Below are 14,900 nucleotides of genomic sequence, written 5' to 3'. Positions count from 1 at the left end.
TAAATTTTAAAGAATGTAACATATGGGTAGTGAAAAAATGAAAATTATTCTGTTAAGTACATTTAGCTAAAATTACAAAAATAAATTATGTATGTATACAAATTAAATATAAAGTAGAAATAACTTATAACTTTGTAAGTTTAGAATTTAGTAATGTAACATTTTGAATTGGACCATTATCATTATTTACCAAATTGGCATTTATCAAATTCAGTGTGACAGTTGTGAGATGAAGTATGTTGGAAAAACAAAAAGAAATAATTACTAGATTCAAAGAACACACTTCTCACATAACACACAACAACCCTGAAAAATCAGCAATAGCAAAACATTGCTTAGAAACGGACCACACAATATCAATCAATAATACTAAATTACTAAAAAATATAACAAAATCCAATGAAGTAAAAGCATGAGAATCATTATTTATAAATAAAATGGACAATTTGGTAAATAATGATAATGGTCCAATTCAAAATGTTACATTACTAAATTCTAAATTCATTCTTTACAATTTATTTAAACATTCTTTAAAATTTATAATTGTATTTTTAAATATAAACATAACCTTAAGTTTTGTGATGTGTCTGATGATGCATAGCTGGCTAAAGGCCTCATGAAATTAAAAATTTAGAAATATTGGTGAAGTTTTTATTTCAAATTTATATTAATTCCAATATTACCAGTTCTTCTTGAAGCTTATTTTAGTCAGTAAAAATTCGATAAAAGACCTCATCCGTACAAAAAGTGCATTGCTGTAACAAAGTAATTCTTATTCTATATCCAAACTTCATTGGACTTCGGACTTATGACACATCCTAGGCTCTAAACCAGACCCGATTTTCACATAACCTTAGGCTAGACACAATCGTGACATTAAAAATTAGATAAAGCCCATTAGTGTTTGGTGGGAATTGAACCCAGGACCTCAGTGACAAGCTTCCCGTGCTATACCTACTCGCTCCCAAATGACCATAAGCCAACACCATAGTTAGTAACAAGAAATTGAGTAACATTACGGATATTAAGTTGAACCTTGAATGACAGAAGGTGTTGTAGATAGCAGGTGACAACAGGCCATCCAGAGTGTTCAATAGTTGATCAAAGCTCCAAAGAGACTGTCAAAGCTGTCCTAGCACTTTGAATTATTCACAGCTACTCCGTACATTAGCTTCTCATGTTGCTTAATGTTTCGCGTGCAAATGGATGTCATGATGCACTTAAAATATACTAGTATAGGTCAAGCAACTATATCGTGTATGAGCAGATTAATCGAAAGTGGACTTATACATATTAGACGTATCAGGCTGCATCATATTTTGACCTATTTTACAACTAAAAATCTTAATATTTCAGTTATTTTCATTTGATATTTTTGAGCTCGGTGTCATTTGATAAAAAATTCTAAATGCTAATTAAAAGTGTTCTTGGCATGTTTTTAGAAAATCAATTAACTAATTTAAATTTAAAAATTAAAAGGATCACCATATTTTAATTGTTGGTTGGTCAAAGTTAATTTTATTTTTAGGACAGATCTTATCCTAAAAATAAAATAAAATTGGACCAACTATAAAAAAAAAATGGCGATCCTTATATTTTTTAAATTTAAATTAATTATTGATTTTACATAAACATACCAATAAATAATAAATATATAATTAAAAATTCCTTTATTTACGAGCGAGTTTCATGATACATGACTTTCAAACTAACTCAAGTCACTAAATCTAAACTATCCTAAACTCATTGCCCTAATCAATCCAACACTTGAACCTGAAAAAGTTTCAAGTTTTATAAAGATCGAAAATAAAAATTTAGAGACAAAATGTTTATGTAAAAATGCAAATAGGCAGATAAAAACATTAGATTTTCTCTTTGATTTCACCTACTACTGATGTTACCATTTCCCAAAGTTAGTTTGTACACCAACAACAATAACACCAACAATAATGTAAAACTAGTTGATCTTGATTAATGCTAGTTTTAACTGTAAACGACGGTTTATTTCACTAAACCCTCCACTCTAATAATTTAAGTGGTTGTGTGTATACCACAATTAACCATATGGTGGTACTAGGGTGGGCTGTGGAGGGTCGGAAGAGCCCTTTGTCGGACCAGGACCGCCAGGATCTCAGGATATCACGATGCCGGATTGAGTTACCGAGAAGGCATATTAGGATAAAGACTAAGGGGTTATTAGAGTCTTTACAAAACCTTTTTCAGTGACAATAGGTTGGGACCTTGTCGCTTATTCTTTGCGCTTTAACTATGGATATGGTTAATATAGTTATCACTAGCATTTCCCTATGAGCAATTGTGGTTGAACACTAAATGAAAGAAACACATCTAAAGTATTCTAACGTTCTAATAATCTCCTATGGACCCTTTTGGAATTAACTTACGCTGCTTACATACATAATGACAAGATGCATACTGGTATAGTAAGTAGTTTACGCAACAATCACGTAAAGTTTTGTTACGCAAGCTGCGTACACTACTTTACCTACGACAGTGTTATAACTAACAATCACTACTCATAACTTCTAAGAGAGGTCATGTTTTCGTGTATAACCTCTCATTGCCACTGAGAGTGATGCAACGAATCATTGTTCCAACCACTAATTGGACCACTCATGGTCTTAACATCTGATTAGTTGAAGTTCGAAGCATTACAATTTTACTTCTTTCCTCTAAATCCTTGAACTTCATTGGTCCGTTACCCGTGCTGTTAAGAAAGAAAAGAAAAAATCATTGCTGTTAAGTAAATCTTTTCAATTCTATGAACAGAACTGAAACGTCTACTTAAAAAAAACTGTCGCAGCTAAAAACTAACAACTTTATTCTTGCAATATTCACATGAGGAAACGTCATTTCTGTCCTAACGAGCTTACAGAGGTAATATTTACACTGCTTGCTACGAGGACTAACTAAGGAACAAGGAAGGATATTAGATTATATTGTTAATTTTTACAGTAAATAGATATAGAAATAACTAAACATTCCTTTATTGTAGTTCTTTTCTTTGTTACTCATGCTGCTCAAAACTTTAGTTTCAAATTATGCAATTTTTGGCTGTAAATGCCGTTGATCATAGCAACAACTCTGAACTACAGTTTGAAGAAACATTAAAATCTTATTCTGACTAAAAGTGTTGTCTGCATACCAGTAGTTGATTTTATAAAAAATCTGTTAAATCACATCAAAATACAAAACCATTTTCGTTTGTTGGTAAACATTTGCGTTTAAGGTGATTCATTTTCGTAAGCTTGATATTAATATTCTTAGTATATTTTTATTTTATCACAAAACTATGTATATTTAATTTAACTTCATTGTCTGGAAATTGTGTGGGTTTGTTTACTTTGTTGGTAAAATTCACTAACAATCGTTTTGGTAATTATTGTACTAAACCCCATTGTCTGGAAATTGTGTGGGTTTGTTTACTTTGTTGGTAAAATTCACTAACAATCGTTTTGGTAATTATTGTACTAAACCCCATTGTCTGGAAATTGTGTGGGTTTGTTTACTTTGTTGGTAAAATTCACTAACAATCGTTTTGGTAATTATTGTACTAAACCCCAAATTTAAAAATTCCATTTTAGTGCAAAAGACTGTAGATGAATTGTGTTACAAAAAACAGTATTGTGAAAGTAAGAATGTTTTCTAAGGAAATTTCTTATAAGAAAACACAGAAAGTGGTAATTACCTTTCTGTAATGAGTTTCCCTCCCTACTCTAGCGATTACCAACCTCTTGAAGAACGTCTAATACATCCTCCTTGATAGATGATGTTTACCTGAATGACGTGCAATGATGTTTAAATTACTGTTATCGTGTCATGGAATTCTCTGTTATATTCCAAGAGTAAAGGTAGGATCTTACTATAGATTTATGTATATTGTCACCTACGCTACGGTGTATTTTAAATATGAGCAACAGTTTCTAATTATTGACTTGTCTAAATTGCTTATTTTCACGTCTTTTAAAAAAATTTAAAATTAATTGCATTTCCATGTTTTTTTAAACTTCTTTTGAAATATTGTAGAACCCATACAACCTAAATTTTACCAAATATCATTAACTGATATTTATTATGCTAAAAAGTTGGATCATAATGGGTTTTGGCTGAGAGATATGTTTACTGTTACTTCCTCTCCTTTATAAAGGCAGTAAAATCATACAGCATTCCTTGAAGTATTTTTAACTACGACTTATCAATTTTACATTACTTTAGTATATTTAACCATGCAGGTAATCTAAATTTTTAAAACCTTATAAAACAAATATTTTGGTTTGTACAGTTTTACAAGACTGCTAATTGTTATCAAAGATAAATATTTTTTATGGTATTACAGTTTTTAAAATTAATTGACACAACAATAAAAATATCATAAAAAAGAAATCGTCATTCTTTGCAAACAGAATCTTAATTCTTCAATAACTCGAAGTCAGAAGGGAAGCGTTTTACTGCATCACAAATGTATCCCTAAATGCTGCAAAATATGTTTAAACACAAACATGTTCTAATGGACTCTGCTGCGCATTTGTGTAACATGTTGACGGACATAAATGTTGGCAGAATAGCAATAAATGACGCCAGACGGGTCGTAGAGCATTTAAGCTAAATTGACAACAAACATTAGTGTTTATGTTGTGTGTCCTCTCTGTTTGCCAATGTTTCGCTAACCGTAACATCAACGGTTTAAATCAATGACTGCTAACTGTATTAAACGGATTCCTGAATGTTTACATTTCTTTTCAGTGATCAAATGTATATTTTGTATTGAAAACTGTTTACAGTGATAGTTTTCATAGTTTTGTTGACAAATAGTGCAGTATAAATGTAAACGAATGAATTAAACAATCGTTTAACCCATTGAATACTGTCCTCTACACAAGTAAGGATGATAACTTTAGTATAAGTATAGCAGGTTAAGGCATTCAAACCTCCAAGCCAATTTCTTGTAACATAAACGAGAGGGGTGTCAACAAAAACTTAACCATCCAAATAATACTAGAATAACATTATTATTTAAAATGCTGGTTATTATTAATAATGTATACAAAATGTATTTTAAAACTGATTAGTGGACATATATTTCTAATATCAGTGAATACTCAGTCTGGGTCCTCATTTTCATAGACGTTCCAGTCGTTCGGAATCATACGAACGTTATAACCTTTAGTTAGAAGTCCTAACTCTTCCGCCCACTCACACAGATCGTGGCCGGCCAAGAAGTCTTTCTCTTGCTGTTTAGGGTCCTCTGTAAAAAAGGAATGTGTTCACATTTAATTATGAATTTTGTAAATAAACGTTGACTATTTTATAAAGTGATGACTTTAAAAAAATAATAAGACACTGTACGTTGATTTTTCAGTAATTAGGGAATGAAGTTAATATTACGAACCACCCTAATCGACAAAAAAGTAATTTCGAAATACTTTGATTAGAAGTGTACAACCCCATAGTTTCACTATAAGATGTTTCAGTAATTTAATACATATACGTTAATTTTCACTAACTAGGTTCTATATATACGAAACACATAATTTATTTTCGTAAAAAAATACAACCGACTTCAAACGCTCTAAAAAGAATGAAATAATTTCAATAAAGTAAACTTTTGTATTAGGCAAGCTCACGTATTTTAAGTCGGCGCGGCTCTATGATGATTTTTGATACAAAATTGAAAGAGGGTGTCCATATTGCAGGTGACTATCTATAACTAAAGGTGTTAATCTGCATGTTTTTTTCATAGTTATGCGTTAAGTGTTGTTTTATTACCGTAATCAGAGATCGGCATCTAGTGGTATTAACGAATATCTTTAAAAAGATAATAACGCATTTAAATGTTTCTAACTTGGAAAAGTAACGTTTTAATACTAAACTAGCTTCTTTTCCCTATCATAATATCAAACTAAATTATTTTCCTATTCATATAGATTAATTATTCTGAAGTAAACATAAAATATAAGAAGATATTTCCTTTAATATATAAACAAAACATTTCAGTATGTTTTTTATATATTTATGTTATCCAGCTACAATTTATTGATTTTCAAAATACACACACAATATTTAATTTCAATCATATTTGCAGTTTGAGCCGCGCCGACTTGAAATACGTGAGCTTGCCTAATACAAAAGTTTACTTTATTGAAATTATTTCATTCTTTTTAGAGCGTTTGAAGTCGGTTGTATTTTTTTACGAAAATAAATTATTTCATGATTTTTAGTGACAGTTTAATTTTTTATATATTAATTACTTGAGGTTTTTTGATAAGCAAAACTGTTTGAAACAATCAAAAGTTCCACAGAACAATCATTATTTTAAAACTGCTTGAGTCACCTGTTCAGGTTACATAATCAATGGGTATGAAAATAAACATTTTTAGATATTCCTTAAGAAAGAAAGAGTTGTCCATTACATTAGGCCTAATGAAAAACAACTAATTGTCTTTTCTAGATACATTGAAATGTCAGACATCATCGTTTCCTGCAATCGGTGTACTTCTACATTATAAAAAGAAATACAGTAACGTCTCAAGCCTTTTGCAACAATATGAAAGTTATTCCTCAGCTACCAGCACTAAAAAAATCTCTCAAAAGTGGAAAATTGGTCGTTAACACGTATAGTACCTTTGGAAAATATTATATGAAAGATTGGTTCAGCTAAAAGTGGTGTAAGTCATGTAGGTGGTTTTGTTTGATCAAGATATAGCCTAGTCGAAATTGCAAATCATCTTCCTCTAGGACTTTCTGAAGCAAGCATAATAGTATTGATATGATATAGTAACTGGGTAGAGAATATCAATAAACATTCCACATCTGCAAATGCATGTTTAGTAATTAAAATATTTAACATTTTTAAGACAATTGACGATTATGCACTATCACACTTCTTAGGTCGTGTAAGGAATAATTGCATTTAATTTATATTTAGACCTGTTTTACGAATGCTTTGGTTTTCACAATACACCTTTATTTGTCAACATCATACAGCTATTCACTGAAACATATATGTTTTTGTAAGTCAGAATATTCAATACTAAAAACAGAATTACTGTATACACAAATCAGGTAAAACGTTAAAATACATTTTTTATAGTAACCAAAACAAAATGCACTTTTCTCAATGTAATTCATTTAGGCTCCATGGCAAGAAATAGTTTATTGATCAATATGAGAAGAATTGTCTGTAGCTTCATTTAAATGGTTTCAAGTAACAGCTGTAGGAATGTTATTATTATTTATTGCCTTCTCTGCACAAATGTAAACAATCTGCACAAATGTAAACAAAATAAATGTTGAATATTTAAGGTTTTCAGAATTTTTCACCGAAACAAATATTATACTTAAACATAATATATAAGGTACCAAATAGAAACTCTCCTGGTTATTTTGGTGGTGGAACCACACTGATCGGTAAAAGAATCACAGAGAAATTGGTGAACATACATAGAAAAAAAAAACATCGCCACAAACAAATTGAGAACCTCCTCCTTTTGTTGGTAGTGGGGAAGTCGGTTAAAAACTACGCAATATCAAAAAGTACACGAAGAAATTAAATAAATAAGAGTGCAAACGTAGGTTTGAATTGTAGATTTTGTAAAATTTGCTGTTCTATATTTTTGTATTGTGTTTTGGTACTGTATTGTAGTAGATTCATCTATTGTATATGCATATGACTGTGGAGAGTGAGGTATCTGTATGTATACTGCCATTGTCATTGGTCTATGTGTTCTGGGATTCTACTCTTGTGAATATTAATATAACCTTATTTTTCTAGAAGACGTGTCAAGCTACCCTACATTTCTGACGGGTGTTGATGTACAACTACTCTATTTCTGGGGTGGGGGCTACGACTGTCCCTATCACCCGTCTTTACAGCTTCCCTTACCTTGCGGACGTCCGATCCTAGCGATGACAATTGTGTCTCGATGTTTCCTTCTGAACTCTTCTGGCATCGGCACCACCCACTGCCAGGTCCGCCCGCAGTAGATGCGGTTGTCACCTCCAAGGACAAAACTGCACATCAAGTTTTGACAGATGCCAATCTAGAATATACCTTCTTTAATAATCTAAGAATGATAAAAAACTCAGTAATGAGTATCAACTTAGCTTATCACAAACTCTTTATTTAAAAACGGACTTTTCGGATAAAAACACACAACTCAGGACAGGTAAAAAAATATTGTCCGAGATCCAGACAAGCTATGGATTTAAGTTGCGTTTCAAAATTATTTTTGTGTATTAGTAATATTATTATAGTTATTCAATTATTTCCTCCGTTATTGCTGATACAAAACTTTCGCATTCTGTAATAATTATTGGTCTTAACATTGCACTTAAGCGTTAATAAAGTCAGTAGATATTTAATGGTTTAAAACTAGACCCAGCTGACCTTCATCACTGGGTTTTTAATAAATGGTAACGATCATCTCACCCAAAACTTCACTCTTCTAGCATTTTACCAATGCTGGTACGCACCTAGGAAACGTTCCTGTCTCAAAAGTAACCAAAATAGCAACTTGAGATGCTAATAGCTAATCCCGATGTATACCATTTACTCACTTGTAAGGTATATCGTCCCTGATGTGGTAGCGAACGTGGTACAGCTGTAAGTCCATCATAGCCTTGGAGCACTCCCCAAGTGTGTAGCAAGGATCTGTGTTTGTGTAGGTCATCAGCACGTTCAGCACAGGAGTGTGAAGCCTCAGCCCCTTCCTCATCATTGGCTCAGCACGCCATTTATCTCTGTTCACTATTCGATCCATCAGCTCGAACGTTTGGTCCGGTAACGTTCCCGTGTACACTGGCATTTTGTGAACTTTTCACCACAGTTTAATATTTAAACATCTCAATTATATCATTCCCAATTTATATTTGGACTAAAGTTGATATGTTTACGGAAACACAAAGATTTATCAAACATTTTCTGACCATTTGATTGGTAACGGTGGAATTACAAGTCGCACTACGCACCGATGGAACTGTTAAACATAATTTAACCGTTATCAAGAGATTGAAAGTGAAATATATGTGTATGATAAATTAAAAGCGATATACATGTATTACTATGATCAAACCATTGTTCAGCTTGATAATTCTGTTAAGAAGCAAGATTATGATATTCTTAAGTAAAACATGTATCGAAACCTTTAACTAATGTTTATAGAATCTTCAGCTACAGCCTTCAATGATAAAAATGTGTACGGCTGAATGAACGCTACATTGTCCAAAACAAATATTCTTTGCCACTTAAAGACAAATGGCCTCAATGAACGAGATAGAGGTTTCACAAACCCTACTCCAGAGGGCACGCCTGATCAGCAGAGCTGCCTGGGGGGCTCAGTTGCCCAAAGGCAAGAACGACAAACTAGATGGTATAATCTCTCACATTATCTTCACCTACACTGACAAAGAACCGTGTAACACCCGGGAAGAGTGTGTGGAAGCGGTGAGGACGATGCAGCAATACCATATGGATCAGGGGAAGTTCGACATACCTTACAGGTATTTTGGATGTTAAATTACTTAAGGTTGATTACTTTTAATTTAGTTTAGGCTGAAAGACTTTGGATATACTTGTATGAGTCATTATTTGCATAGAAGCGTTCGATTTAGGAAATTTGTGCTCTAGAAGTTTATTTATTCACGTAGAACTCTAGAATCCGCCAATCACAGAATTTTTCATTGTCAATGCTATTGTCAATGTTAACCATTTCAATAATTGCGTTCGTTCATCATGCAGTTGAAATACTCATGGATATTTGTGTATGTTGGTTTACTGTTTTAAGTGTCTTATTTTGGGTGGTCTTACTGATGGTATAGTTTTACTATTCAAATATAAACTAAACTGGAGTAACCACGTATTGGTTTTCTAATATAACCATTATTTTTTTTTTTGGAAATATGTTTGTGTCACTCTATGTGTTTCTCCACCTTGTGTGGCATCTTAAGGAGTTTTCTTAAATTTATCTTCGTACTACTAACACTAAAATATATATTTTTAAGTAAATATGTCTTTTTACAAGGTAAAGATAAGAAAAAGGTAAATCTTATACAATTCAAGTTTTTGAATCTGGGATGGCAAAAAACATGATGTTGATGATGATTTAAGCAATTCTGCCCAGAAGATTTGCTGTATAGTATCTGCAATGATTTATATACATGAACCTATTGTTTCGTATTTATACTAGGGTTGCTTTCAGAGAGGTGAAAGCCAGTTGAGCGGAACAAACGTGATTTGATATTTGTATAAGTAACTAAATGTAAAAAGGTCAATAGATTTATTTACTAATGCTGGTTTTAAAGATTAAAATTATAATAATTCAAATTAACCTCTTCGAGAAGTGCATTATGGTAGTTTTGACCAGGGAAATATTACAGTAGTTGGAATCTGATATTAACATCCAAAAAGGGCATTAAAGTATAAAAAAGAGAAAGGAAATTTAACATTCAAATTCAACTGTAGCCTACAACAAAAACATTGGACTTCATTTTTCACCCTTACAATTGGTTAAAGTATTTAAGTATAAAAAAACAGTACCTATTAAAAAACGAGTATTGTATAACAACAGGAGAGGAAATGTGACATTTAAATTCAACTGTGCAGCATAAACATAGGTTAAACTCAGCTTTCTTTGCTGGAAATAATTTATGATTGTTAATACCAAGTATTCTTGATGGAGGATATGTTTGTAATGTAACTGGAATGTAGGTCTTCTGCCATTATTAGGACGATTTAGCGGCATTTTAATACTGGCCTTAATAATACCATTGGCCATTGAATACAGTAGATTTTGATGAAAATGCTGGCTACAAATTCAACATGGGGATGGAATGTCTAGTTGTATTGATAGTCAAAGATAAAACATAGGCCTACTAAAAATGTAGGGCTATTTTAATGTAAGACTCAAATGCAAAACGCCTTTAAAAGACTATAATAAACTGAATTATCAGTCATGTATTTCAATGTTTAAAAACGTAAAAACTGCAAAAAGTCTTACTTATTGAACAATAAAATAAGATGGCTGAAATGTAGGCATAAACATAAGTAATAAGTAAACATCGCATTCAGCTGATTTAAGTTAAAACAGAATAATATAAAGTAGGGAAGACATGCCTTAAATATACAATGTAGATAATATAATTAGAAATTAGTAGCCTACTTCTGGACAGGCCTAGACAATTATCCATACCGTGGTTAAAAGTGTACTTCTATAAGCCCAGGTTTACTTATCAACGGTTGTAACTGGACGTATGTATAGTCCGTGGCTTGGCAATCAAATAACAGTATTTATATAGGATAGGCTACTGTTATCGACATTTGAAATGACTGAATTGTTACCAAATTACTGTTTCACAAAATGCAGATTCCATTTTCAGCCGAGCCATTAAAATGAGGATTTGCCGAACAATTATTAATATTACAGAATAGTATATAATGATATACAACTTTTCACATTCCATAATTATATGTTAGTTTTGCTATGGTCAAAGGTACAAATCCAAATGTTCTCTTTTCTTTTGGTCAGTATGTAATAATTTGCTAGAATCATTGACTTTATATAAAGTCAAAGCTAGAATACTGTAGATGGTTTGTTAAGTTAAGACCATATGCAAGCATTTTTGAAATCGTTTCCCCGTTTAACCTTAACCAACTATTCCATTCCAAAAGATAAAAATTATATGGTGCAACACAAATAAACAACCCGATCGCCTACCTATAACCTACACTATACCTTCCTAATCTAACCTTACTTCAAAACACTTAATGTAGTCACGAATACTCATAAACCCCGACCTACCTCCCCACATGCCTAAATCAGTGTTCAATCTGCGTTTTATCAATAAGTGTAATAACTTACTGTACCGTCGATGTAATTCAACATAATATAACCTATGAGGTATTATCGGATTAAATACCGATTTCGATGCGGTTCGATATATCGCTTATTAAATCCTGATTTCTAACATTGGCTGTTTCTAATCAGCTGGCAACACAAATAGGTTCCCAAGAAAGTAGTCACCGGTCCGTATCCCTCCGCTCCTTGTTTATGCTCCGCGCATTGAGAAAGTAGTTCCGTATATTTTCTCGATTTTCAGTGAGTTCCGTGCCTTAAAAAAAATGTTTTAACGGCATTTTCTTGTTTATTAAAATCATAGGAATGGTTTAAAATCGTTTTAAAAAAAAGTATAGAAAGTTCAGAAATACCTTATGATTCTCTTGTTTACATTTTTCTTGTAAACAAAAAAACTGTCATAGCTACTTTAGTCCCATAAGCCTAATGTTAAAAATTGGAAATTTTAAGTTCGTTTTAAATTGCATTAGCATTATCTAATTGAAATTTGTTTGTTTACAAACCATCTCATTATTAGTCTAAGTAGTCTTGTTAAGTTTGGCTGAAATGTGTTCAGCCGTTATTGAGTGATGGTGTTATATTGTTTGCATTGAAGTTGATCCCAAAGAGCTTCGCTCGCTTCGCTCGCTCCGCTCAATAAAATACAGTTTTATCCTAGGAGGAGATGGTAACACTTATGTAGGAAGAGGATGGACAAGAGCTCCTGTTGTTCCTCCTGAACATGCAGATAACCGTAACAGAACTCTAGTGTTTGCTCGGATAGGTCCTTTGACAGGTAGATACTCTTTGAAATATATTCTTAGTAAAAGAATATTTTAAACATAAAGAACACAAAGAAATAATCACATTTAGTCCAGTCAAGGAATGAGGTGTAGAGTGCGTGAGCAGGTAACTAAGCGATTCCTTCAGAAACTTGTTCAGGGGGCTTAGGGTGTTAACATACCAAAAGTCCTGACTCCTAGGTGGTGAGCCAGGGGGTGGAGGGGGGAAAAAGGTACGCATTTTGGGTTTTTTGATTATATCTCGAAAACTATCAACTTTTTGTATACTATAGTAAATTATAAAATTGAAGAAGATTAAATTTTCTACAAGAAAAGTATATAATGTGTTTATTTTGGTTCAACAGATTACGAGTTATAACTTATTTAATTGATATCTTATTAAAATCTTCTTCCATAAGAAATACATGTAAATGAGTATGCGAAATGGGGCAAATCCTATCCGCCCAAATGAAATATAAATTATATTCAGGAAATTTTGACAAAATTTCCAGTAATTTGACACTTTAATCATTAAAATTGATCCAAAATTAAGACGAGGGCGAGGTAACAAAATTTCGAGTTTTGGTGTTTTTTTATTGGAAATATAAAAAAAACCTTAAATCATCCCATTTTTAAACGCTCACCCTCGATTTAATTTTTGACAAAATTTCATGATTAAAGTGTCAAATTACTGGATATTTTGTCAATATTTCCAGAATATCAGTTATATTTCCTTTGGGCGGATAGGATTCGCCCCATTTCGCATACTAATTTACATGTATTTCTTATGGAAGGAGTATTTTAATAAGATATCAATTAAATAAGTTATAACTCGTAATCTGTTTGAACCAAAATAAACACATTATATACTTTTCTTGTAGAAAATTTAATCTTCTTCAATTTTATAATGTACTATAGTATACAAAAAGTTGATAGTTTTCAAGATATAATCAAAAAACCCAAAATGCGTACTTTTTTCCCCCCTCCACCCACTGGCTCACCACCTAGGAGTCAGGACTTTTGGTATGTTAACACCCTAAGCCCCCTGAACAAGTTTCTGAAGGAATCGCTTAGTTACCTGCTCACGCACTCTACACCTACTTTTGGATCATTCATTGACTGGACTAATTACCTGAATGTTGATATAAATAATAGATTTCCCCTAAAGAAATAGTTGGCATCTTTTAGAATTATATTTGCTGGTTAACTTAAGCCTGAACAGAAGAAGCCTTTTTAAGTAGGCTACTGATAAGTAGGCTAACAAATTTAGTTGTTAGATTAACAATACTGTAGGTTTGGACTCAAAATATTGTCAATTATTTACCTATCTGAAAAAAGTGGTAGTTCTCTTAGGAAAAATATGTTTCTGCATTAAAGACTTTCCTTCGCTAAACAGAATTTTGGGTTATTTTGAATGCAATCTAGCTAACAGTAAAACTTATAACACACTATCTTGAGTAAGTAGTTTAATCCGAATAAAGCAAACTTACTAAGAAGTTTACAAAAATAATACAATTTGCAATATAAACAAAACTAACGAGTAACCAAAACCCACTTTCTGCATATTTTTATGATAAGCAATGTTAAGTAAGATAGTTAGACACGTAGTAAAGTTAATTTCCGAAAACAGAATTATTCGTGTTGTGGATGTATACACAAACATAATAAAAACTTAAACATTATTATGTTTATGTTGGTTAACTTTTAAAATTGTGTAATATGACTATCAAAATTGGAAATTAGAGTAACCATGTATTTGTAAGAACAATTTACAACTAATTATTAATCCTCTTACCGCCCTTCACCGTTACATCAATATTACCATGTTTACTGTATTTGTTTTCAGAGGGATACGTGAAGGACTTTGAACAAGCTCAGTATATTATACGGTTTTGCCAACGAGAAAGACTGACTACACATAAATTGGAGGTAGAAAGATATTTAATAGATTGGAACATATATTAGGTTGTGTTGTAGGGTATTAATAAATGTGAACTTTCATGTTTATCTATTTACTACTTTATAAAACCAAATAAGTTCTTTTTATTCCAGCTCAAATTTTTAGAAAGTATGTATAGTTAAAATAAATCCGTCATTTGAAGTTTATGATTTTAAAACTACACCAAACTCTAATACAATTTAAGCTTTAAGATAGACAAAGTTTCTACATAAAGACTGGTATATTATTTTGATGGCTCTCATAATTTAAAGGATTTTTGGCTGACCAGAAAACTAGAATAGGTCTTGAGGAAATAATCAAAATTGTCAGAAA

The 14,900-nt window shown here is 31.9% G+C and overlaps 2 protein-coding genes across 2 annotated transcripts; one reads left to right on the top strand and one right to left on the bottom strand.

The window, feature by feature from the left end:
* Positions 1-5,044: 5,044 nt before the first annotated feature.
* On the bottom strand, positions 5,045-8,952 carry LOC128983899 (peptidoglycan-recognition protein LF-like). The gene is made up of 3 exons (XM_054403155.1): positions 8,575-8,952; positions 7,901-8,028; positions 5,045-5,263 (listed from the first exon to the last, which is right to left on the bottom strand). Exons 1-3 carry the CDS (start codon positions 8,820-8,822, stop codon positions 5,118-5,120), a joined length of 522 nt encoding a protein of 173 aa, XP_054259130.1. The 5' UTR covers positions 8,823-8,952; the 3' UTR covers positions 5,045-5,117.
* Positions 8,953-9,227: 275 nt separating this feature from the next.
* Positions 9,228-14,578, top strand: LOC128985344 (uncharacterized). Its single transcript, XM_054404758.1, has 2 exons — positions 9,228-9,516; positions 14,475-14,578. Exons 1-2 carry the CDS (start codon positions 9,272-9,274, stop codon positions 14,494-14,496), a joined length of 267 nt encoding a protein of 88 aa, XP_054260733.1. The 5' UTR covers positions 9,228-9,271; the 3' UTR covers positions 14,497-14,578.
* The last annotated feature ends 322 nt before the right edge of the window (positions 14,579-14,900 follow it).

Source organism: Macrosteles quadrilineatus, unplaced genomic scaffold (assembly GCF_028750875.1).
Source record: "Macrosteles quadrilineatus isolate MER2022 unplaced genomic scaffold, UCM_ALF_1.0 Scaffold_2__2_contigs__length_208266976, whole genome shotgun sequence".
Taxonomy (NCBI): domain Eukaryota; kingdom Metazoa; phylum Arthropoda; class Insecta; order Hemiptera; family Cicadellidae; genus Macrosteles; species Macrosteles quadrilineatus.
This window is presented reverse-complemented; position numbering and strand designations above follow the sequence as displayed.

Excerpts from the sequence above, each read along its gene's own strand:
- LOC128983899 (XM_054403155.1), bottom strand. The coding sequence starts at position 8,822 with ATGCCAGTGTACACGGGAACGTTACCGGACCAAACGTTCGAGCTGATG. Across the intron at positions 8,029-8,574 it reads AGGGACGATATACCTTACAA|TTTTGTCCTTGGAGGTGACA; the intron begins GTGAGTAAATGG and ends CTTGATGTGCAG. Across the intron at positions 5,264-7,900 it reads TAGGATCGGACGTCCGCAAG|AGGACCCTAAACAGCAAGAG; the intron begins GTAAGGGAAGCT and ends CCTTTTTTACAG.
- LOC128985344 (XM_054404758.1), top strand. The coding sequence starts at position 9,272 with ATGGCCTCAATGAACGAGATAGAGGTTTCACAAACCCTACTCCAGAGG. Across the intron at positions 9,517-14,474 it reads AAGTTCGACATACCTTACAG|AGGGATACGTGAAGGACTTT; the intron begins GTATTTTGGATG and ends ATTTGTTTTCAG.